General features: G+C 45.9%; 8 protein-coding genes across 8 annotated transcripts; 5 read left to right on the top strand and 3 right to left on the bottom strand.

Annotated features, from left to right (window-relative positions):
- Nucleotides 1–1,397: 1,397 nt before the first annotated feature.
- Nucleotides 1,398–4,045, bottom strand: Aud_000744 (ubiquitin-specific protease UBP14; the record flags this gene model as incomplete). The annotated part of the gene is made up of 6 exons (XM_043286248.1): nt 1,398–1,548; nt 1,605–3,309; nt 3,358–3,631; nt 3,700–3,840; nt 3,895–3,962; nt 4,015–4,045. The coding sequence occupies 6 exons, from the start codon at nt 4,043–4,045 to the stop codon at nt 1,398–1,400; spliced, it is 2,370 nt and encodes a 789-aa protein (XP_043142183.1).
- Nucleotides 4,046–5,236: 1,191 nt separating this feature from the next.
- On the top strand, nt 5,237–7,373 carry Aud_000743 (replication factor A subunit protein RFA1; the record flags this gene model as incomplete). The annotated part of the gene is made up of 6 exons (XM_043286247.1): nt 5,237–5,280; nt 5,383–5,534; nt 5,595–5,685; nt 5,736–6,270; nt 6,326–7,221; nt 7,280–7,373. 6 exons carry the CDS (start codon nt 5,237–5,239, stop codon nt 7,371–7,373), a joined length of 1,812 nt encoding a protein of 603 aa, XP_043142182.1.
- A 787-nt stretch (nt 7,374–8,160) lies between these two features.
- On the top strand, nt 8,161–9,801 carry dbp3 (RNA-dependent ATPase DBP3; the record flags this gene model as incomplete). The annotated part of the gene is made up of 3 exons (XM_043286246.1): nt 8,161–9,440; nt 9,496–9,567; nt 9,645–9,801. 3 exons carry the CDS (start codon nt 8,161–8,163, stop codon nt 9,799–9,801), a joined length of 1,509 nt encoding a protein of 502 aa, XP_043142181.1.
- A 2,634-nt stretch (nt 9,802–12,435) lies between these two features.
- Aud_000741 (OST3/OST6 family protein) lies at nt 12,436–13,602 on the bottom strand (the record flags this gene model as incomplete). The annotated part of the gene is made up of 4 exons (XM_043286245.1): nt 12,436–12,617; nt 12,686–13,041; nt 13,098–13,195; nt 13,261–13,602. The coding sequence occupies 4 exons, from the start codon at nt 13,600–13,602 to the stop codon at nt 12,436–12,438; spliced, it is 978 nt and encodes a 325-aa protein (XP_043142180.1).
- A 556-nt stretch (nt 13,603–14,158) lies between these two features.
- Aud_000740 (uncharacterized protein) lies at nt 14,159–15,735 on the top strand (the record flags this gene model as incomplete). The annotated part of the gene is made up of 2 exons (XM_043286244.1): nt 14,159–14,443; nt 14,500–15,735. The coding sequence occupies 2 exons, from the start codon at nt 14,159–14,161 to the stop codon at nt 15,733–15,735; spliced, it is 1,521 nt and encodes a 506-aa protein (XP_043142179.1).
- A 977-nt stretch (nt 15,736–16,712) lies between these two features.
- On the top strand, nt 16,713–17,921 carry Aud_000739 (RlmE family RNA methyltransferase; the record flags this gene model as incomplete). Its single annotated transcript, XM_043286243.1, has 6 exons — nt 16,713–16,895; nt 16,951–17,001; nt 17,064–17,090; nt 17,138–17,572; nt 17,627–17,788; nt 17,844–17,921. 6 exons carry the CDS (start codon nt 16,713–16,715, stop codon nt 17,919–17,921), a joined length of 936 nt encoding a protein of 311 aa, XP_043142178.1.
- Nucleotides 17,922–18,101: 180 nt separating this feature from the next.
- Nucleotides 18,102–20,628, bottom strand: Aud_000738 (putative autophagy ubiquitin-activating enzyme ApgG; the record flags this gene model as incomplete). The annotated part of the gene is made up of 6 exons (XM_043286242.1): nt 18,102–18,590; nt 18,643–19,110; nt 19,166–19,310; nt 19,379–20,169; nt 20,225–20,333; nt 20,438–20,628. 6 exons carry the CDS (start codon nt 20,626–20,628, stop codon nt 18,102–18,104), a joined length of 2,193 nt encoding a protein of 730 aa, XP_043142177.1.
- A 1,348-nt stretch (nt 20,629–21,976) lies between these two features.
- On the top strand, nt 21,977–23,438 carry Aud_000737 (deoxycytidine monophosphate deaminase; the record flags this gene model as incomplete). Its single annotated transcript, XM_043286241.1, has 7 exons — nt 21,977–21,998; nt 22,067–22,406; nt 22,484–22,845; nt 22,922–23,054; nt 23,105–23,192; nt 23,241–23,291; nt 23,343–23,438. The coding sequence occupies 7 exons, from the start codon at nt 21,977–21,979 to the stop codon at nt 23,436–23,438; spliced, it is 1,092 nt and encodes a 363-aa protein (XP_043142176.1).
- Between the last annotated feature and the right edge of the window lie 432 nt (nt 23,439–23,870).

Raw genomic sequence — 23,870 nt, 5'->3', positions numbered from 1 at the left:
ATAGTAATTATTAAAGATTAATATATATATATAAAACTATTTCTACTTTTATACTAACCTATAATAAAATTAATTATTCCCTTATATCTTACTAACTACTAGATATTTTTAATTAATCTTTTATATTTAGATAGACTAGATACTAAGCTATCTAGTAATATTAATATTTTTAGAGAAATCCTAGAAATTAGTAATTACTAAGTAAAATAGTAAGGTTTAGTTAATCTAATCCAATAAAACCTTAAAAATCAAAACTAATAGTTTTAACTAAACTTAAATTAGTTATATCCTATAGAAACTAAAACTAGTGTAATTTCCTAGGCTAGGAACTAAACCCTTACTACTATAAGTTTAGTAAGGGTCAGATTTAATGTTAGTAGTTTATTTCTGCAACTCTAGCTACTATTATACTAATTAATATAATAATTAGTTCTAGTTATGTAACTGATTAGTTAGGTGATGTCTAGACTAGATACTAGTTACTAGTCATGTGATCACACAGAGGCGGCGCGTGTCATGGGGGCAGCCTATGACATATAGGTAAGCCACTACACTAATATATTACTTTATAAAATAAGGAATTAAGTCTAGAATAATAAATATAATTAATAAGACCTAATCACCTTCCTAGAAGGCCTAGGGACATACTATTACTTAGTAGGGCCAGCTTATTATAATATAGGGACGATAGTTATTTATTATAACTATTACTATTATTAATAAGTAATATACTACTCCGGTTGACCCCAGTGGTTTTGTTAGTACAGTGGGACTCGCAGCTATACCATAATAGTTGAGGTTTTCTAAATAAATGACTGCCTACTCTGATAGGTAGAAGTCTTAACTATTCAGACAATCAGGAGCAAGATATTGGCCAGAAACTAATACACCAATTACATGATCCCCTGTATAGCGTGTGAATAAAAAACATACTAACAAAACCACCGGAGTCAACAGTACATGATTATTGGATATTGGATATACAACATATCTAGTTTACATACATCTGTATTGTGCTCCTCCTGTTCTCCCCCTTTTTTTTTTAATTTTATCTTTTATTTATTTCATTTCCAGTTTTTGTTTTCACTAATAGCGATATTACTACAAGCACTTGATGTTCCATCGCTACTTATATTTCTTAGTAGAAAGGAAAGACAATCGACTATCTCCCCCAACATACAACATCAGTTATACTATGTTATACCAATGCGCTTCAAGAGTCTCAGTTTTAATAGCAATAATCCAGTAAGATATACTAGAGCTGACACATTCCCATCAGTATAGAAGACACCCACTCATTGGACATCTAACTGGACATGACATGGTACATCAGTCACCTATCCCTATCTATAGAGCTCACATTCCGTAGTCTGATCCATATACAGCCAACGATCTGGTCAAGCTTCGACTCGAGAGAAGAAGTATAGATAGGCAAACTTTTTCATATCCTGAATATCATCGACTCCCACGACTTTCTCATCATTAAACATAACCCAGGACGGATTATCCTTGCCCGGCAGCATCTTCCGCACAAATGCAACATAATGTCTGTTTGTTCTCAGTTGGCAACTCGATAAATCTGATAGATTGAGATCTCTACTCACCCTGCGTGTACTGATGTACCTTTGTGGCAAACAATGGCCCGAAGTTGGTATCTAGCCGGGGTTTCATGAAAGCCAGGAATCCTGCTATTAACGGGAAGCCGAGAACCAGAGTCACAATCACCACTTTCATATTCAGGTATCTCGTCGGGATGACTGAATACCCAGTCGAGAGCTCGATCCACATCGCCCCCTGTCGCAGCCAGCGCTCTTTTGGCTCGATCCTCATCGATACCCATTTCACTCAGTTGAGCTACTTTTGAGGGATCCTGTAGGGCCATGTTAGCGGGGCCAGTAACCTTGCTGCCCACAAGCGGTATATCGATATCTGGGTCATCCATATGAGAGAACAACCAGTTCATGGCAGCCTCGGTATCTGAATTGCCGGTCGCATGTAGCGCCTTTTCACACCTAATTCTGGGAAAGCCCATGGCAAGAAGCTGGTTTAAGATGTTCTGATCAGGCGAGAACCCACTATCGGACGGATCGTCTTCCGGCAGGAGCTTTTCGCCTTCTTCCTTCATGGAGCCAACATATGGGCTGAAATCAAGTGGTTCGTCGCTGACATCCACTGGGATGTCCAATTTCCTCGGAACCCAGTTAACGACTTCGAATCGTCGGGCGTTTAGCACTAATTCCTGCGGCATTGTCCTAAACGACGAACGCTTCGAGAACCCATTGTTGCTTCCACAAGAGGGACAGCTGAGCTCAACGATTTCATTAGCAGTGAAAACATCGAGACATTCAGAGAGAGACACTGATTCGAACTCCAAATCCGCAGAGGGGTCCGTGCTATTAGTGCCCAGCTGTCGACGCACGGGAACAGGAATAGAGACGTTGTCTTGCTCATCTATTCTGTAACGGACTCCTTTGCAGGACAGGCACTGTAGACGCTGCTCGACAGCGAACCGAAAATGTTCAATGGGGTTGCCTCTGCCCTCGGGGCTTTGGGAGCGTTGAATCAGCTTGAACAAGTGAAGCAAGAACTCAAACGCATCTTGTTGTCTCATGGTTGAGAACTCTTCATGACCACGACCGATAAGATGTTTGAACATTGCTGGCGATAGCCCTTTTTGATGGGGCACCTCGGGAGAATCAGGCGAGGCAATTGCGTCTGCATTGGGCTTTGAGTAACGCCCAGAAAGAATGCCATCAGCGAGCTTTCTCATCTGCGTCTCGAAGTCCTGAGCAGGTTGTTGAGATAAAGGTGGCTCTTCGTTGCTATGGTAATATCTTCTTTGGAACTCCGGCGAGGAGAAGAGGCATTGTACCACGCTCGAAAGATAACAGCTATTTCCTAGATTGGTCAAACCCGTAAACCCAGGCCCGAATAACGGGGTGAGTTCGTGACCGTCCGCAGATGTAGTTGAGAACTCCCATTTCATGTTGTGTTCAACCTGCATCTCCATGAGGCTTTTCTCTGTTTTTTCGCGCGCACTCAGATTGATTCCCCAATGAGCAAGATGAGCGGCAAGGTCCGGGTCTGTCCTTTCTTCATTGCACTTGTAGCAGTAGATATCCGCACTCCCATCAGCAGTTATTGAGCCAAGCTTGACGGCAACCGCATGTGAAGTTGAGTCAGAATGCGCAAGCGCGTGTGAATTTCCTCCCAATCCCCCGAACTGACTGCGTCCGCAACCAAGGTTACCACATTCCAAACAAAGCCAAAGGTTCTCCTTCAAAGTACACATCGTGCACTGACTCAGCTCTGCGTACCTTGGTTAGCCGAGAATCGGACCCGCGAGGACAATCATACCTTGAGACTCAGTCTGCTTAGGGGTTTGTTGCACTAAGCAAAGCGTATGCTCGCATGGGACGAACTCTTGCTCCCAGGCTTTAATCTCTTCTCTCTTAGAGAAGGTCATGGCCTTCATTACTCCATCTACCACGACTGCAAGGTTGCCACTGGATGCATCGATGTCATCCAAGCGGCACTCATAGCAAATGACACGTATTGCTGTGTCGTAGCGATCTTCATCCGTCTCTGCAGCAATCGCGAGCTTTGAGATTTTCTGTGGAGGTTCGCCACGCTATTATCTTATGTTACCATGACACCGAGCATTGTACGCATTGCGAGTAGGTATGGCCCTCAACGCACCTGTATCTTCTTTCGCGACCTCTTGACGTTCAGTGCTAAAGGATGGCAAAAGCGCTTGTAATGAAGCAAGCCATGGTTTCGATCTCCTGTACAGCCGCCGTTGAAACAAAAGAGGCATACATTTAGGCCAGTCTCCTCATCCTTGAGTAAGATTAGCCCTGGCTGAAGGTGCCAAGAAGGGAACAAGCGACGAACCACAGAGTCAAAACATTGCGTACACTCTTCGCGATAGACAACTTGGGATTCAGATGGCGGTCGCAAAGCTTTAGGAGTCAGAATTAGTATTTGGCTGGTATCAGGACTTTATGTACTTGCCCTGCGAGCTACTATGAGGGCACTGAGCCATCCTCAATGTGTCCAATGATAATCTTGACTCGATCGACATTAGCTATAATTGATATAACTAACGTATCATTAAATCAAATAGAGTGAGCAACTGACTTCTGATGAATTTATGGCAAGTTGTAGGACACTCGTGCTCTTTTCTAGGTTTAGCAAAAGATGTGTAGATTAAATGTGACGTGAGGCGATATACTTTACCTCCGAGCACCACTAAGTACCACCTTGCAACATTCTTATCAAGGTGGGGTGCTAACCTGATCAATTAAATAATCAAGACCACCACCAATAATAATAATGATAAACTTGGATTATTGACTGTATGGAGTAGCTAGACAGTTTATGAGTTTGTTCCTGGCATGCTGGTCCTACCTAGGTCACATCATAAAGTCCTGAAGAAGGTTCTCTATTTTGATTATTCTTTACTCCAAGCATGTGGTCTTCAATATTACAGAGTTGATAACTTGATCCCATTCATATTTGTAGGTCCAGGAATATCAAAAAAGTCACAGGAATCATTGATTGTTATTTTCCCAAAAAGGACTGCTGAGTACAGGTAGTTCTTACCTTAGCTGTTTATTACCTAGAATTTAGCCTCTGCCTGTCAGTAAGCTCCGCAGAGAATGTACCTTAAAAGGAGTACGAAGGCGCATGCCTAGGTAGGTCTCTTCCCTATGGAGATGTAACCATTGCTAAGTGCTAAGGTAGTTAACCTAAGCTGCAACTAGTGTAATTAATACCCCATAATAATGCTGTTTTGATTGACTTCCTAGGCAAGTTCCTTACCATGCACCAACTAGGTATCTCAAGGTGCCCGTTGGTACTACCTAGGCTACAACCTAACAGGCTACAGGGCACCTCGCAGCGGGTCCTACCAGATAGGGAAGTGATTGGACCATACCTTACCGCCTACCTAGTAGCCACTCAACGCGTCAGGGATGTTTTACACGAAATAGCACGCGTTAGACCAATACCTATTGCAAAAAGTGTTTTCACACATTTATCCTTAATAGCTTCTTACTTCTTCTGCCATCTGCTTCAGGAAGACGAATATTAGCTTGAAAAGTGACCTATACTCGTATCCCTGTTCTCTTTTTCCCCCCATCCACAAGCCAGCTACCAAGATACTTGCACAAATTTTCATATATTATCGTTTTACCATCTGGTTACGAGCAATCCAGCAACATTTGCTCGCGCGATGGCTCTCGATGCAGCATCTCAGATCTCAGTCGGGGCGCTCAGGTAACGCGAGCTCTTTTATCTTGTCCTTGCCAGGCGATCATCCTTTCTCCTTTCCTGGGCTGGCATATTAGCTACGACAAGGATTTACTGATAGGTTTGCAGCGCCATCTTTGATGAAACCAAACCCCAAATCCATGAACCTATCGTCCAATGTGTTCAGATTAAGCCTTTGCCTCCCCAACCAAACCATCAGGAGCGGTACAGAGCTGTGTTCAGTGATATCTCGAATTATGTTCAGACCATGCTTGCAACACGTGAGTAGAGAGGACTGGGACGAATTGCCATCTATTACTAATTAACACGTTGTATGACAGAAGCGAATCCACTGGTAACGAGTGGCGTGCTAAGGAAGGGGTGTTTTGTCCGTTTGAAGTCATTTCAGGCAAATTCTGTCAAGGGGAAAAAGTTGTGGATCCGGAAACCCCAAATTATACACGCGGCTAATATCATCATAGAATTCTCATAATCTTGGATCTCGAAGTCTTGCAGGAACTCGGCGAAGCGGAGAAAATCGGAGAACCAAAACCATTGGAAAATAAGTTGGAAGAGGACGAAAAGCCCCAACCCACTACAATCTCCAGCGGTGGATTTTATGGCTCCAAGGTTCAAAATCAGCGAGGGGAACCTCGCGTGCAGCCTGCACGTTCCTCTTTGACATCGACCCATGCCACCATCTATCCGATCGAAGCTATCTCTCCTTATTCACATAAATGGACGATCAAGGCGCGTTGCACGAGCAAATCAGCAATCAAAACCTGGCACAACAGAAACTCGGAGGGTAGGCTCTTTAGTGTCAACTTACTCGATGATAGTGGTGAAATCCGTGCCACTGGATTCAATGAGCAGTGCGACCAGCTCTATGATGTTTTTCATGAAGGAAGCGTGTACTATATATCTAGCCCCTGCCGGGTTCAGATTGCCAAGAAGCAATTCACTAATCTGAACAATGACTACGAACTCACTTTTGAGAAAGATACAGTTGTTGAAAAGGTCAGTGAATTTCTCAAGCGCAGTTGCAACTGATAGGCTTACATTTTTGGTTTAGGCAGAGGATCAGAGCGATGTTCCGCAAATTCGGTTCAATTTCACAACCGTGGGCGATCTACAGTCTGTTGAGAAGGATACCACCATTGACATTATTGGAGTGCTGAAAGAAGTCGGGGAGACTACTCAAATCGTATCAAAGACGACGAGCAAGCCCTATGACAAGCGAGAGCTTACCTTGGTCGACAGCTCAGGGTTTTCTGTTCGTCTAACCATCTGGGGCTCCACAGCATTGAACTTCAATGCCATGCCAGAGTCTGTAATTGCTTTCAAGGGTGTCAAAGTATCTGATTTTGGAGGACGAAGTCTCAGTTTGTTGAGTTCTGGCTCAATGACTGTTGACCCTGACATAGAAGAAGCTCATCGTCTTAAGGGTTGGTATGATGCTCAAGGCAGACACGAGACATTCACGTCACATGCCACAATGTCCAATGCATCCTCATCTGCAATGAGATTGGATCACTTGAAAACAATCGCACAGATACGCGAGGAACAACTGGGGATGTCAGAAGATGCAGTCTACTTCTCGCTCAAAGGGACTGTTATCTACATAAAGCAAGACAACATGTGCTACCCTGCTTGCCTCTCCGAGGGGTGCAACAAAAAAGTGACAGAACTTGATCCTGGCCAATGGCGGTGCGAAAGCTGTGATAAAACTCACCCACGTCCAGAGTATCGATACATCATGCTCATCAATGTTAGCGACCATACTGGCCAGCTCTGGCTCAGTTGCTTTGATGAGGTCGGGAAACAGTTAATGGGCACGTCTGCGGATCACTTGATGGATCTTCGCCAAAATGGAGAAAAGGCAGCTGGAGACATCTTCCAGGAAGCTAATTGCCGAACTTGGAACTTCAGATGTCGGGCTAAGCTTGATCATTTCGGAGATCAGCAACGGTATGCATCTGCTATTTAGTTACCAATATTGAACCTACCGCTAATGACATTTAATTAGAATCCGTTATCAGGTATCGACGGCCAAACCTGTCAACTACTCGGAAGAAGCATCTCGCCTCATGGCTCTGATTAATTCATATGGCCTTTCTTGATATCCCTTGGATTGATGGTGAACTTGCCTTTCCCGGCCGAGTTCGATCCTTCTGGGGCTTGAGAGGTTACGTACGATTTTAGCTTTATAGACGTTTGTCTGTGTATGAGTGTACAGCGTCGTTCCGCTTGATTCCAGGAGATTATGACTCGACTCCTTGGTTAGAGGTTTGCAAGGTCTCGCATATCACGTATGTGCTGGGTAATCGGGAAGGGTAATGCATACGAGGGTATGAAATCGGGACGAAGTTACTAAGCTGCCATTTCTAGGTAATATTCTTCATGACGATCAGCCGTGTACTGTGTACTACGAAGATGACTACTTTTGTGTCAGTTGGGGAGCCCTGTTCCCGTAATCACATGCCTTTCTTCTTTGATGTCCCCCTTAACGATAACACAAGAATTACAGCAGTCTTCGGTTAGTGGACTATATAGCCCACTCATAGGTATACTTGAGTTCTTGTAGTATGTAAAGAGGTAGGCCCCGGCGGAGAGGCTCTGAGTGGGGCGTTACTCCGTACAGTGATAAAACTATTGCAGTGACATATTGGCGGCGTCGATTGGCAGAATAAAATTGTCTCAATTTTATTCGTAGTGACAAGTTTATTATAATTTTTTCCCCCCTTCCCACACACAGCGTCTCTTGATCCCGTGTCTCATTCAATTACGCTCAGTTTTACATTCATCACTTTGGTCTTCTATCTCCCATATCTGTCGATTCTCTATCTGTCTTTTCTTAGCCCCAGGTTTCAGAACTGAGGAAAGATCAGACTACAACAGATACTGACCATGACCAAGCGTGTCCACCGCGAAGGTGGCGATTACCGACCCAAAAAGCGATCCAAGAATGAAAGAAATGGAGAAGAATCGAAGATCTCGTCTGCTGAAGCTATTGGAAATGAACTTGGTCCTATACCAGATGCTACTTACGTCCAGTCACCAGCCCTAGGTGATCTTTCTCAGATTGAGATAGACCAGTTTCTCGCGAAGCATTGCATTAAAGTGACCGATTCTTCGGAAGCACAGGCGCTTCGCCCCATAATTTCGTTTTCCCACCTCCCCAGCAGCTTCAGCAAGATTTATGACCCATTGAGCTCTTTCTCATCGCCGACACCTATTCAATCTGCCACATGGCCCCTACTCTTCGCTGGTCGGGATGTCATAGGCATTGCAGAGACCGGAAGCGGGAAGACATTGGCTTTCGGCTTGCCATGTATTAAGAAAATTCTGGATTCAGGAAAGGTCAAGCGAAAACATGCACGACCTGCAGCGGTCATCATTTCTCCAACCAGGGAGCTTGCAATGCAAATATATGATCAACTCTCGAAGTTTGGGGCCTCTGTGGACATCAGAGTAACATGCATCTATGGGGGTGTGAAGAAAGACGAACAACGCGAGGCCCTGAAGACTGCAGCTATCGTTGTTGCCACCCCTGGTAGACTAAAAGATCTTCAAAACGATGGCTCCGTGGATCTTGGAAAGGTCAAATACCTAGTCTTGGACGAGGCGGATCGCATGCTAGACAAGGGATTTGAACAGGATATAAAAGACATCATCCGATCCATGCCAAATTCAAAACGCCAAACCGTTATGTTCACTGCAACTTGGCCTCCGAGCGTCAGAGACCTGGCGGCTACTTTCATGACTTCAGCTGTGACTGTCACCATTGGTGGTGATCCTTCCGCCGATCCGCGTGCTAATACCAGGATTAAACAGGTGGTTGAGGTTGTGAAGCCTCAGGAGAAGGAGGCTAGACTTGTGCAGTTGCTCAGTCACTCTCAGCGAGGCGCAGCAGTTTCCGATAAGGTTCTTGTCTTTTGCTTGTACAAGAAAGAAGCAGTTCGTGTCGAGAGACTTTTACGAACCAAGAACTTCAAAGTCGCAGGGATACATGGAGACTTGAACCAGCACGAAAGATTCAAAAGTCTGGAGGCATTCAAAACCGGGGCGGCTACTGTACTTGTTGCCACCGACGTGGCAGCTCGTGGCCTTGACATACCGTTAGTCAAATTGGTTATCAATGTCACTTTTCCTCTAACGGTCGAGGATTATGTACATCGAATTGGGAGGTAAGTAAGGATATTCTCTCTCGGCTGACATGTGTTTAATTCGAGTTTTGATTAGAACGGGGCGCGCTGGAGCCGATGGCCATGCAATTACTCTCTTCACAGAAACGGATAAAGCTCAGTCTGGCGCGTAAGTTCTCAAAACCGTCAATCAGCCTATGTATTTGAGTAGGCTGCTAATGTGGTTACCTTCCTAATTTGTCATAGGTTGATAAACGTTCTGAGAGCAGCTAAACAAGAAGTACCGGACGCTTTGCTAAAGTTCGGAACAACCGTGAAGAAGAAGCAGCATGGTGCGTACGGTGCATTCTTCAAGGATGTGGATACCAGCAAACCAGCGACAAAGATCGTTTTCGACGAGTGAACTCGTTTTACTTTGTCTTGCGGTGTGAGGTGTCCTGCTTCCAAGTTTGACAAACCTGGTTGTACAATCCCCTCAAATACGTTCTCTCCAAATATAGACTATCATAGACGGCCGTCAGAGCTCATTCAAGTCTTGTCCAACGGGTAACTCACACTAGAATGGCATAGGAGGCGCAAAAACCTGCCGCCTGTATCAGACCATGAATATCGTTGTGGAACAGCTCTGGCCCGAGTATTGTGATTGTGGTCATTAGAAAGCCAACAATATAGGTATAAGGACTCAAGCTGAACTCGGTCAACGTTATGTCGTTGTCATGACTGTGCATATACTTTCGTATGAAATTTAGACTCCAAAGTATGCGCACTGTCATGTTGACCATATTAGCGTACACCAAGCCACGAGCGCCGAGGTCGCCAATTCTCAAGAAAAGGTAGGCCGCTAACGCAAAGCATGCTGAGAAAACCCCCATCCAGCCCGCCTGTGATCGAAGCTCCGACCCATTAGCAGCAGATGAGACAAAGGCCTCTGCTATACCATTGAATGCCAAGAAAGGTATATAGAAGCAATAAAGAGAAAGTAGGTGATAGACTTCAAAACCAGACCATTCTGTACCACCCAATAGGTGAAGTATCTGCTTAATTATGATGGGGTTCAAAGGAAAGATGAGAGCAGATAGAATCCCGTACGCTTTCATGACATCGGTAAGATGCGTCTTAGCAGCGCCTACGTTGCTTGATTCTTCTCCGTTTGAGTCACTGAGACCCAGCAGTGACGAAAAGAGCGTGCGAGAGCTCTCCTCAATTGGCTGAAAAACGATGCGAGCTATAAGACCACCATAGTTAGAAGCGAGGAAATATATCCCTTGATCTTCCAAGCTCGACATTGCGGCGAGCATCATGGCGTCCCCTTGCGTGAGCAAATGCTTGACCACAGATTGGAAGAAGAGATTTGCAGATAGAGAGATCAACTGGGACGAAAACATGCCCAGGACATAAACGGACTTATCCCTTGGACTTGTTATCACGGCTGAGTCCTATTCGATAGGAATTGCCTCCACATACCTTGTTCTTATGCGAGTGGGCAGAAACGAAAAATGCCATCTACTCGCTGCGTTTGACAGAACTGCAGAGTAGCCACAGAGAAGGACCAAGGCATAAGACAGATGACCAAGTGCAAATGGAAGTATACCGACATTGTTTCCATTCCAAGACGCCCAGATAAATAGGCCACACGTTGTTAGACTCTTTACAAATGCCGCTGCCATTTCAACGGTTGCCCTAGTCTTGTACAGCATGTATCTGTGAACTACAGCAAAGAAAGGTTCAGTGCATAGCTCTAAGGTCGACGCGAGACAGACGATTGCCACACTGCTGCGATAGAAAGACGTTTGAGCAACCTGCTCAGCAGCAAACTGTATGTAGGAATTACCGAGCAAGATAGACAATGCGATTCCAATTCCAAGGCTGAGGTAGGACATGTTCACTATTGATTGAGTCGCCATAGATTGAGCATCAGTTTTCTTGTCGCAAGCTATGCGCGACTTCTCTTGTTTGCTGATGTCGAGGAATGAAAGCGAATCTAGAGGCTGTCTCTGAATGGCTAATCTGATGGCCTCCCGAGAGAAATATAAGATCGTAACCATGAACAACTCGAGTTGAGTTGCTGCTCCCAGAGTCGCTGGTGATAGGTTCCTCAGGACCAACTGATTGGCAACAAAGGTGAACAGTCGAGAAACCAGCTGGATCATGACCAAAAGCGTAGTCCCCGACACCGATGATGCCATAGCTCTTCTAGTGCGAAGTTTGTCTGGCTTGGACATAGTGGCATGCTTTCTGCACGTCTCATGAGCTTTTTTAATCTTCAAGTATTATCGAGCTGGTACCGATTATGAGGATGACGAAGGTTGAAATACAATCCTGATACGTAGAAGTATGACATGAGACAAAAGCTGCAGTCTTATGTCTTCAGAAATGACTTACTTCTTCAGGCACACGGTGCTGAGCAGGCTCAAGATATCGGGTGTGATGTTGTCCTCTTAACTAGCCGCAGCCGCGGCCGCGGCCGCAGTAGGGCGAACCACACTGGGTCCGCGTATCTAGAGGACATCACGGCTGCAAACACTCTGACCTGCACATTTCATAGTGTGACTTTACCAGGATTCACGTGCCTGAAATAAAGATGAAAAAGCTCCTAGCGTATCTATCCATGTACTTGCTGAATAGATCTTTGTGACTGTGTTGATCTAAGATGTTTTGCTTTCTTGCGTTCTAGGATTATTGTTTCATATTGCAGACTATCATGTCATCTATCCATTGAATGGTCTTTTTCTATCTGTCAAAAAACGGACTCTTCTGTATTACAATGGTACCCTGACTGTGAAGACTAAGGTCGCTGAGATTTTGAGGAAGGGGGAAACCACGAGCTCCTTCGCCTAGTTGCAGTGCAGGCTGATGCCGAGTAGATAGGCGTTCAAGAGCCCGGAAACACCATGAAGGAGAAAGTCCAGTTCACGAACCTATCCGCGAAAGAAGGCCTCAGCAGGTGACTTGCTACACCTGGATCGGGCTCTTTTGCTTTAAGGATATCGCACTATCAGGTGGAAGGACCAGGATTAACCCTTGGCGATGTCTGAATTTAAAAAGGAGGGAGATAGAAAGGATATCCGCCATTCTTCGTCTTGAAGACGTTGAGGAGGAAGCTGTACATACAGAGCAGTACGCCTGCCCAGATTACGACGGCCAGTTGCTGTGCCTTCTTGTCCGCCATGCGAGGGACCTTCATGGAAAGAGCAATCGCTGCAAAGGATAGAACAGCGTCTGCAATCACAGTGAATCATCAGTATGTGTGTGGGCAGGGTCGTGTCTCGGAAATGTGAATGACTTACAAATGGCAGCGACAATCTGGGTTTCCATGCCGAACTGGTTAGAGAATCCACCAGCAAAATAGCTAATGCCTCCCTTGCCATCACCTACAACATAAGGTACTTTGCGGATATGATTGAACATGTGGCCACTGGTGAACAGCAAGATAGCAATCAGGCTAAAGCCGGCCCAGAGATTTCGGTTCCTTATGATCGGCAAGGCGTACGGAGACAAAACCGTGAACAAAGTTATCACGCCCATAAGGATGGTGATTGCAGAGATAATTCGCATGTAATTGATGGGGCGGATGAGAGGTGGTTTTGAGCCTTCCGGGAGATGTCGGCTGATCCATGTGTAGAGTTGGTCGGCAGATATTGGGCTAGACGTCTTTTATCAACACAGAGAACTCGTGTGGCAGACCCAAGAGACTCTTACCCAGTGAAGTCGAATCTTACGGGTGCATTGTCAACCTTGGCAAAGGGGCCGACAGTGGGAGGATGCAAGAGAAGGACAGGCGCAGTTTGAAGCATCAGCTTTTACCTCATTAGATCAGCTGAACAATACATCGAGGGTTCAGGAAGAAAGATCATTCATATACCTTCTGGAAGGTCTCCTTGCCATTACTGAAATCCAGAGTAGCGAGGAGCAGTTTAAGATCGTCTGACTTAGAGCCCTTATTCCAACTTCGTGCAATGAGGTCCCACTCGGATTGGAACTCGCGACATAGGACGCAACCATAGCGAGCGTCAGTAGCTGTCAGAAGAACCGCGACGTGAAAGTCACGAGGCTTTGAGGTCAAATCATCATATGTAACGTCTGTCAATTCAATCGGCGCGACACGAGAGACTGATCTGTATTTCTCGTACTTATCAGGGTCTGAGGACGTACAAAGCGCACTCGTCGCAATGTAAAGGAAAGAGATAAGAAAATTGAGTTTCATTTTCTCCAGGGTCTGGAAGAATGGCTCATTTAAGATGCACTGTTGAGCTCGGATGTGAAGAAATACTGAAAAACACAGTGGATGAACGATCCGCAAGTATCGTCGGTCATTATCCGATGTCTGTGTAGGAGGTATTTCGAACGGAGTTGATGTATGGTAGCAATCAATAGCTACGCAATCGCTTTAGTGCAACCTGGAGAGTCCAGGTGTCCACAACTTCGGGAGCTGCCGAGCTAATTTTTCCGTTGGAAGTTGTAAGACGCGTGTCGGCCACTGCCGCAAACAATAGCGAGGTAAGGTCGGCACCTTACGTTGGCTATTCCCGTACTTCAGGCTGCTTTCTTAGACATGACCACGGATCCCAGGCGAACTAGACTTCATGCCGCAATAATTCAGTCTTAACGACTCAATTTCGCTATACTTAGTTGTTGTTGATCTCCTTTGCAAGCCAAGACCGAATTCTCTCGTCCAAATGTCAGCACCAGGTTTTGATGATGTATGTATGCTCTACGACTCCGAGATGCAAGTTGAAACTTACCCAGTCCCTCAGTGCCGAATGGCACTTACCACAGCCCACTATGAGCAAGAATATGAGCGAGCAGTGGGGCGGACAACGCTTGCTCTAGAAATCGAGCGAGGTCGGGAGATACGTATGGAGCAATTACTTCTCCAGTTCGAAAATGACAGCCTACACTTGCAGCTAGAGGAGACCAGCGAAGAATTAGTCAGAGCCAGAGAATCTGAATCGTGCCTACGCGTCCAATTCAATAAAACCCTCAATGAAGTGAATCGCTTAAAGAATATACTCGCTGCCTCGTCACATGAAATAGAGAATCTTCGTGTATGTTGCCATTATACCTTGCCCTGGTGGAATATCACCTCTAACTTTTAGGATAGGGCGAACTTGCTTCGCTGGGCAAGACTGCCGTTGAATCTAAGAGATTAGTAGACGAGAATATTCGCCTATCGAAAGAACTTTCCAACTCGCAATTAGAAGCGGAGCGGTTTAGAGTACAAAGCATCTCTTCCCAGAATACCGTCGCCGAAAAACAGGCATTGAAGCGCCAGCTGATTACGGTCGAGGAGCAATTGGAAAAAGAAAAGCGCGCCCACGAACGTGCTCAGTCCCGAGAGACTCGTCAGGCAGGGGAAATTGCCAATTTGTCTTCGAGACTTGAGGAAGCACGTAAGGAACTCACAGAGCAAATACAAGCTCGAGAACGACAAGAGCGCAGTGCTCGTCAGCAAAAACATGAAAGCGAAGCTCATCGCGCAGCTCTTGAAGAAAGGATCGAAGATCTCAATCGGAAATTGCGGCAAGTCAAAGATCAACTCCAAGAAGCTCAGAGTAATGGTCAACAGCGCCGTAATAATCTCAAAGCAACTGAAAGCCCTGAGCCCCATGCAAAATCTCGTGCTCCTCCTAATCGAACAACGGGCACCCAATTTGTTCCCGCACTGACCATTGCTACGCCAGGAGCGGTCAAGCCTTGGAATAAAGGCATCAAGCAACCAACAGCTTTGCCTGGTGATAAATCGTCTTTCTCGATTACTCCATTTTTGAAACGCGCGAGTGAACCTCGAAATCCCTCGGTTAGTTCTGATGACGATTTAAATGAGCTACACACGGTCCCTGTGTGCGCGGGGACGCCTGGGAAAGTTTCCAGTGACAAAGTGAGTTTCGCTGAGAATGCAACTATCAGCAGTCCACAGCAAGAAGACGAGCTGTTGTCTAATGGGGCACCGTCTTCAAAGCGGTCGAAACTATCCGTCCATATTGGTACCAAGTCCAAAATGGCCAGAGCAATATCGTCCAGGTCACGCTCCCCACAGACTGATGTCGAAAACCATGCAGAGGATGACGATGTTCAAAAGAACAGGGCGTCTGGTCATGGTCAGATGAAGTTGAAGAGGCGTAAATTGGGATTCCAGCGAGATAGGAACTTGTTTGAGGATGAAGAAGACCCGGACAACCAGGGCATCAGAAAGCCAGGGCGTAAACTTGCTCCTGGTCCTGGACGAACTTCCCGAGACGAAATACAGTTAACTGCCCAATCCAGTATAATGCATGGCCGAGGTTTTGGTGCCCCTACGGGATTCTCCCCGTTAAAGCGAGACAGAAAGAGAATATAGGCAGTGGGAAACCTTGAAGAAATGTAATGTTCATCCATAGCGGTAGACCTTGATTTTAGTAGTGCTGTACTTCGTCGTTTACCTGCGTTCCTCTTTCATGACAGGATTCATGTTTCACGTTGGAGAGGTTTCGATATCTGGTTCAATGGACTTGCATGAGACGCTGGCCAGCATTTGTTTCATCAAGTGCAGTGACCTGAGGGGTTGACCAATAGCTCTCATTCATATCTCATGAACTGCTTGACTTCAGAATGTCATTTATTGAAAGTAAAAGCTCGCCACCTATGTATCAAACCACAACGTAAATCCCAGATTGATATGAGGAACAATAATTAGACTAGTCGCTGTGTTACTCAAGGTGTATGGGGTTGACTACATGCATCAAAAGCAAGAAACCTAGTTGAGCTATGTCCAGGGGAGTTGTACCCTTTACACCCCGATCTGTCTGCAATGCGTAGCTCCAATATTGCAGCTGTTTGGTGTCAATTAATTAACACTTGGTTCAAAGAGGGAACAGCATATCTTTAATGAAAGGAAATAGGGTGTGATATGATACCTACCTATACCCCAGGGTTAGTTATTAAAACCCTCTGACATGGACAAGACCAATCATTATTACTAACTATCATTGTTGTTGATGGATTACTCAATATTGAGCTCCTCCTCCCTTATCCAGGATTTTCACATGACAACTGTTACTACAGTATCTTAAAGTGTCCTACATTCTTTGAACACAACTACTAAGGCACTGCCTATTAGAGGTATACCATCTACACAGTTTTTCTACTGTTACTTTTTCTTTTCCTTCCCTCGTCACTTCCATCATCGGGAAGGGCTAGAGTTGCAGTATCTATATTGTATCACAACTAATAATCAAGGACGGCTCAATCCAATAATACATTGACGAGATCCCCCATCCAAAATTTCCCGCAGACACCAATCAAATTGGGTACTTCACAGTGAACGATCCCAACATCATGTTCTTTTTGTCCCGCCCAACCAAGATTCTAAGACTCGAGATCAATGATATAACGTCTCTCCTCATATTCAAGAGACATTCATCCTCGAAGAGATGGCAAGCACGTCAGTTCAAAGACCATTTCACAAGGGCTGCGGCAGTACAAGGCTTGAAGAGCCGTGCAGCATTCAAATTATTGCAGGTATGGATTACTCGTGCTTTACTGTTCCCTGTATGCTAAACACAGGTAATTTTAGATCGATGAGAAATATCACATTTTCAAGAGTGGGCAAACAGTAGTGGATCTGGTATACCGCCCCTTTCACTTCTATGTCTGGGCATTAAGGCTGACCTCTGATAATCTCATAAGGGATACGCCCCCGGCTCCTGGTCTCAGGTCTGTTTGATCTCGCACCAATTTTGATATCCATCTAACGCTCTCAGGTGGCAGCGACTCGAACTCAACCGAACGGTCGAGTCCTGGGCGTAGACATAATCCCAGCACAGCCCCCCAGAGGCGTCTCTACCATACAGGGCAACTTCCTTGCCCCAGATATTCAGGCTTACGTTCGTGAGTTCCTCCGCGATCCTTGTAGAGGCAGGCCGCGTTCCCCTGGTCCATGGGACGGAGACGAACACAATAATACGACCTTGAGTTCGGCCGCGAGCCTGGAGCATAAGAGCAAGTGCATCGGAACAAATACGGGCAATCTTCCCCAAAGTGATGTCGCGTCGGAGAGAACAGTAGATGTGGTTTTAAGCGATATGTGTGCTCCCTGGTTCCAAACCACCGGCTTCTGGAAGCGAAGTCTAAGTGACCCTTATAATAGGATGATGAACACAAGCGGCGTGAATTTTCGAGATCACGCCGGCAGCATGGTACTCCAACAAAATATCCTCATACTTATCGTACATATTTGACTGACTTAATAGGACCTCTGCCGTGCCGCACTGCAATTCAGCTTCGACACCTTAAGGACTGGAGGTCATCTCATTTGCAAATTTTATCAAGGGGTCGAGGACAAAGAACTAGAGAGACAGTTCAAAGCACTCTTCCATAGAGTGCACAGGATCAAGCCAGAGTCTTCACGCAACGTACGCGCCGGATATATCGAGTATTGCTATCGTCATCACGCACTAACTTGCGCAGGAATCAAGGGAAGCGTACTTTGTTGGCCTCGACAGAAGGAACAACGCGTCGAAGAATGAGGTCCTCATGCAGTCCTAAATCAAAGCCCGCCAGCCAGATGTAGCTCTTATCTCCTTCCCCTGCCCCGCGATGCGCACTTGGTATCGGATCACCGAATTCCTAGATGATCTCCTCGTTCTCAAGCGACTCGTCCCACTCGATATCATCTATCGTTTCTTCTGCTCTTGCTTGGACCTTCTGTTGTGTCAGCCATTCATCTCAACAGAAATCGCCTTGTTGATGGCCAGTCCGAGAGATCTCTGGGTCAGGGGTGGGTGATTTGCGCGGACCGGGGAAATGCAAGACGAGGAATAGAGGGTGTGTTAAAAGAGGCTTCTTGTGACTGACCTCCCTAAGACCACTCAACTCCTCCAGATATCCGGGCTCGTTCAAGGCTTTTACCACAAAATCCCAGCCCTGCTCATCGTATGCCTTGATGACGTTCATGGAACAGGCGCTACAACAGTCATAGCTTCGTCCTATCACCGAAATATTTTCGAAAGACGAAAGAAATCCCCTGATCTGGTGTGGCACCAGACCAAGAGGGTGAGAACCACGGTCATCGTTTGGCGAAGCAGCTGGGGCCGCAGCACCTTGAGGGTGCTGTAGAAGTGAAATGAGCAGCTCAACCGCCAAGGCCGACGCTATCGTGGCTACACCTGGTCGAGTGACGGTGCATTGTTGATCAAGTGTCTGGTCTCTTACAGACTTCAAAAAGGTCAGTGGCATAGAGACACGAGCTTTGGGAATGGTGGCTTACGTTCATCGGCGCAACTACGTCATTGCAAAAGTAGCAGCCAAGCTCTGATATTGGGTCTGCATCGTTTCTGACGCCGTGTCGCATGACCACAAAAGAATCGAATCCAAGCGCTGCATTCATCACAATCTTCCCTGCCGCCTTACCAATGACTGTTGGAAGCCAGCGCGATTCTCTCGTGTCCATGAGAAGGAAAATAACGTCGTGGTCATCTACTAGAGCCTTGAGAATACCGAACTCTTTTCGTGTCTTCTCCGTGTCTGTGATGGGATGGCCAGCCATTGGCACCGAAAGAACATGCCCAGTAGCCTCAACACCAGGATAGATTTCTGACAGTGCTTGCGCAGCTCGAATTGCCTTTCTAGCACCCCCTTCTAGGCAGTCTTTAAAGTTGAAAAGTGGCTGCCTCACCGGATTTGAAAAAGAGACGTTTCCGTTATCCACGAATGTTATTTTCGTAACTCCCCAAGCCTAGAGGCCAGCATTTCGGTGAATGTATGTTCAATAGAAATATGGGAAGACGTACCATTAAATTTCGAGCAACATAGCTTCCTAACGTCCCAGCTCCAAGTAGGAGGCATCTGGTGCGTTTGATCTTCTCAAGATCGAGATCCGGGCTGATCCTCCATTTCATGAGTTTCAGATTGAGATCAACGGACTGATCCGCTAGCCTAATTATTGCGCCGCGGAATTAGACGCACACAAATACCTTGAGTGGTACATCCCGTAACCTGCTCACCTTTTAGGATTTAGGTACTCTGTGAGGTCCACCAATCTCCCTGACAGCTTTCCCGCTGAATTCCGTTCCCAGCCAGTCACTTTGGGCGCTCCGTTCACTGTTTCAGGAGGACTCGCCGGCTGTGACACCGGCTGAGCTTTGCATTCCACTGTGACTACCATGCTGCGACCCATTTCGCGACGTGTATCGCGATACCTCAAAATCTGGGCTCTTCGTAGACCCCACCGTCGCTTGATGAGAAATAGTAGATTCCTCAGCATCCAACCCGGCGCATCGTCGTAGTTCGAAGGATCGGCAAAGCAGATGAAGCTGTCCTCGAATTGCGCCCCATCGAAAAACCCGCTCTCATAACGTGCTAGAGAAGCAATCTTCCAGCTGTGTCCGGCGGTCAGCTGTGAAGTCGCCACCAATGTCCCATCTGCTGTTTCGGGCGTCCCCCTGGCATCATGCCCAGCTCTGCCATCAGAGTCGCAATACTTTCTTGCGAGGAAGAAGCCTCGCTGACAAGCTTCGACGCTGCGGGACCAGGTCTGCACTGCTTCCACAAGAGTCGAACTTTCAAAAGTGGGTAAGGCCTTGAATGATGCCCTATCAATCGGTTCAACCGGAGTATGGCCAATGATCTTCCCAGCATTTGGTACAGGAGTCCAATAAGGGGTTGAATGAAGTGCAGGAAACGCAAACCAGTAGTGGAACTTATACTTCTTGAGATCCGCGAATGACAGTATCATGAAAGAAGATAATTTTGACGGACACAAGTAGATGCTGCCGTCCTCTATGGCATCGCGTATCTTTCGGGGATATCATTAGTAAACTTCATTGAACCTTTTGCACCGTGAGGCTGACCGTTTGCCCTGCTTGTTGTAACATCTGAGGCTTATCAATGTCGCGGTATTCTTCAAAAGTATTACAATTTTTGATCGTCCCTTCAGCTCTGTAATAACCTTCCGGTACCCTGGTGTAACCCATCATCAATTAGCAATCATACCCTCTGGACCTTACAGATCGCCGAGATAGTTGTAAAAGAAAGTAGAAGTTGAGCTCTGACTATGGACTCACTCGTCGCTGGTGAGGGCATTTCCATGTATCTGCATCCGACATGAATTATTCGGTGCGTCTGTAGGGCGCAGTTCGTACAGGCCTAATACTTTGCGAGCAGAGTCATCGAGTTTGTCACGGTCTATCTTCAATGTAGCTAGAGCTGTGTAGAATGGGAGTTCAATGTCCGAGGCAAATGGAGCGTACTGCATTTTGTACGGTTATCACGCCGGGGTGGATGTTGCAGGACCCTGGGCCCTATCTCAGTAATTTAACGAGTGAGCCGCAGGTATATCTGGATCTGCTTCTGCTAATAAGGGCTCTGATTATGATGACGAGCGTTAAACTGTTCAAGAGCAACTGTATCAGACGGTGGAGTAATAATACCTAGGAAGTAGAGAGGTACTAGTACTGGAAAAGTAGTAGTAATAAATGACAACGGAGCTGATAAGGCGGGCAAGGCTAACTTCCCGGATTTATAGCATATTACAAGAGGTACTCCATACATACAGGTTTAAGTGCTCCGTAAAGCAATGTGACCTTTCCTCTTCCCCGTTATTCATCATTCCTGACCGGCTGACTAGGTCAGAAATGATAATGGTCATGGGCCAACCCTATCCACAATCCGTCACTTCGTCCATTACTCCTGGAAGTTCCGAGAAAAGAAAAGAGAGATACTCGATAGCTTGAGATAGATCACTTGTAAATTATGTATATCTACTTTGAGATCATTCTTATTCCTGTAAATTCTTACTACCCTCCGGAGTTTGCTCTTTTAGGCCCTGTAAGATGTTACTATTCACTCCTAGTTTACGAGCATACCTACATTATACCCAGTCTGCTATCTCGCGGAGGGGTCAACAGGCAGTAGTATCTACTATTATCAACTATAATACCAGACATAGAATCTACACAGACTAATGGAGCCAGGAATATCTAGACGAGATGGCCGATGAATGGTGCAGACTAGGGCAGTCTCCCTGCCTTCTTGTTTGGGAATTCGCCAGTTTATTCATAGTAGTTTGGTTGACCCACGCAGGGAAGTAAGTTATCTACTGTCCAGTCGGTGTTGCCAGATACTCTGTACTGTCAGGCTCTTCCTTCCTCAGTATCTTTGTCATTTAGGTTTTAATAATATTCTGTGATCTGTGCTCATTTCTGATTTCTGCTACTATTAACTTACCTTACGTCTAGCTGTAGTCTTAGAAGTTAATATATATAAATAATAGTGAGGGGCTACACGATGTGGGTTTTGTTGATTATCATACATCGATGACGCTAAGTTCTTCCTACCCCACTGAGTATATCCTACGCGGCTAGGCCATTGCTTATGACTTGGATCTTTTTAATTATTATTGTCTGTAGGTTCTACGTACCTCTGGTTACCTCAAGACGCGATTTTGTTTGAAAAATCAACTGGATAGCCCACTGGTATCAACATCAGCTTGTAATGCGTTAATAGGAGAAAAAAACAAATTCATTACCATACTGATTGAAGGATCTGCCACTTCACACAAACCTCACCGGACATCCTTTGCATCTTGCTGTCAGGGCCAAGAAATGCTGATTGGCTTGTGTGGAGGTTAGTATGAACCCTTCATGACGAAAATATTCCACAACATGATGGACTAATGACACTGGAGGGGAAAGGAATATGCTCAGGCAAGCACGCCATCGCAGATTACCTCATTGAACACCAGGAGTTCCAACTCCTTGAGTTGAACAACAAAAAGTACCCTCGGATAACTGATGACCCAGAAGACGATCTTCGGTTACAAGCTTCGGAACTCAGCAACAAGAGGAATTCGGAATTCTTATTCGATAGCGTTGAATCCCTCCTAGACTTTGCAACGAAAAGATGGAGGGAGCGCTGGGTCACAACGGATATCTGGGATGCAGCGACCATAGACCGTTTTCTTCAACGACCATTTTTCCTCCTAGTGAGCGTTGATGCGCCAGTTAGTCTTCGGTGGAAGCGGTTCACAGATAGGTAATTCCCCTGCCAAGACCCTATGCCTTCAACAATGTATGCTGTATTGAAATATAATATTTTCACTCCATTGTTAGGTGCCGAAGGAGACAGCTTGATCCTCCTCCGCTTGAAAGATTTGTTATATGGAACGATCGGCACCTTTACGATAAAGAAATCGGACGCGCCTATCTGACGGATCGTGCGCAAGTGCGATTGTTCAACTCTTGCTCTTCTTTGGAGGAACTGCATGCTGCTCTAGAAGCCCTGAATCTCGCTGATGAGCAACGTCTACGTCCAAATTGGGACCAGTATTTCATGCAACTAGCTTCACTCGCCGCGCAGAGAAGCAATTGCATGAAGAGAAGAGTGGGCTGTGTGCTTGTTAGGGAGCGCCGTGTAATTAGCACCGGATACAACGGGACTCCTCGGCATCTTACCAACTGCAACGAAGGTGGATGTATGAAATCTCCCGAAGGCCTGCAGCTTTCCTTTGATCTTCTCGTGCTTTTGTAAGAGAAACTTACATCGACCAGGTCCACGATGCAACCGTGGAGAAGGAGGAGGTGTTGGTCTATCGACATGCCTTTGCCTTCATGCCGAAGAGAACGCTTTGTTGGAAGCAGGGCGAGAGCGTATACGTGAAGGCTCAATACTCTATTGCGATACGTCAGATTCCCAGCCCCTGCTCGTTGCTTTCCAGCTGTTGATGATCGTAGATGCCCTTGCTTGACGTGTACAGTCAAGATCGCCCAAGTCGGTATATCGGAAGTTGTGTATTCCCAAGGATACAATATGGACCAAGAAGTTTGTCTGAATCACCACACTTTAGTAAACACAGCTGACAGAAGGCAGAGTGCTGCGATCTTGAAAGCTGCTGGAGTATGTCTGAGACAATTTTCCCCGGTAAGCCACACGGTCCCTTCCGGACTCAACCAAAAGCTTACACAAATGTAGCCTCGAAACGGCCTCATCTATCTTCAAAATTCTCAGAACATTGCTTCGGATTTGCCATTGATCATCAGTCTTTCCGGTGGGAATGACATTTTATAGAGCGCTTGTTCGCGATATAGCGTTTAGTTCAGCCAAGCGATATCCACAGACCGCCTGACTCAACATTTCAAGATTGTTTTGCATGAACCATTGCAATAAAGGGTTATAGATTCAAAATAACAAATAAAGGGGAACATTGGCTTCCATTGGTCAGGCAGGTTTATTATTCTATTCATACCTTAGTGGGTTCCAATGACTGCTGGGTCACAGGGGCCGACCAGCAGGGTAAGATCACTTCAGGATAGAATGTACTCTTGTACAATAATCTACTAGACTGCATTGTCAGCTAGCTTCAGACTATGCGAACCCAAAGTAGTAGTAGTAGTGAGAAAGTGGATGCTAAGGCGGTCAGCTGTCTAGATTATTGATGTGGGCAAGAAAAAAAAAAAAAAAAAAAAAAAAAAAGTTGTTAACTAGTTAGTTAGTTATCAT

The sequence above is a fragment of the Aspergillus udagawae genome, assembly GCF_001078395.1.
Source record: "Aspergillus udagawae IFM 46973 DNA, scaffold_1, whole genome shotgun sequence".
NCBI lineage: Eukaryota > Fungi > Ascomycota > Eurotiomycetes > Eurotiales > Aspergillaceae > Aspergillus > Aspergillus udagawae.
This window is presented reverse-complemented; position numbering and strand designations above follow the sequence as displayed.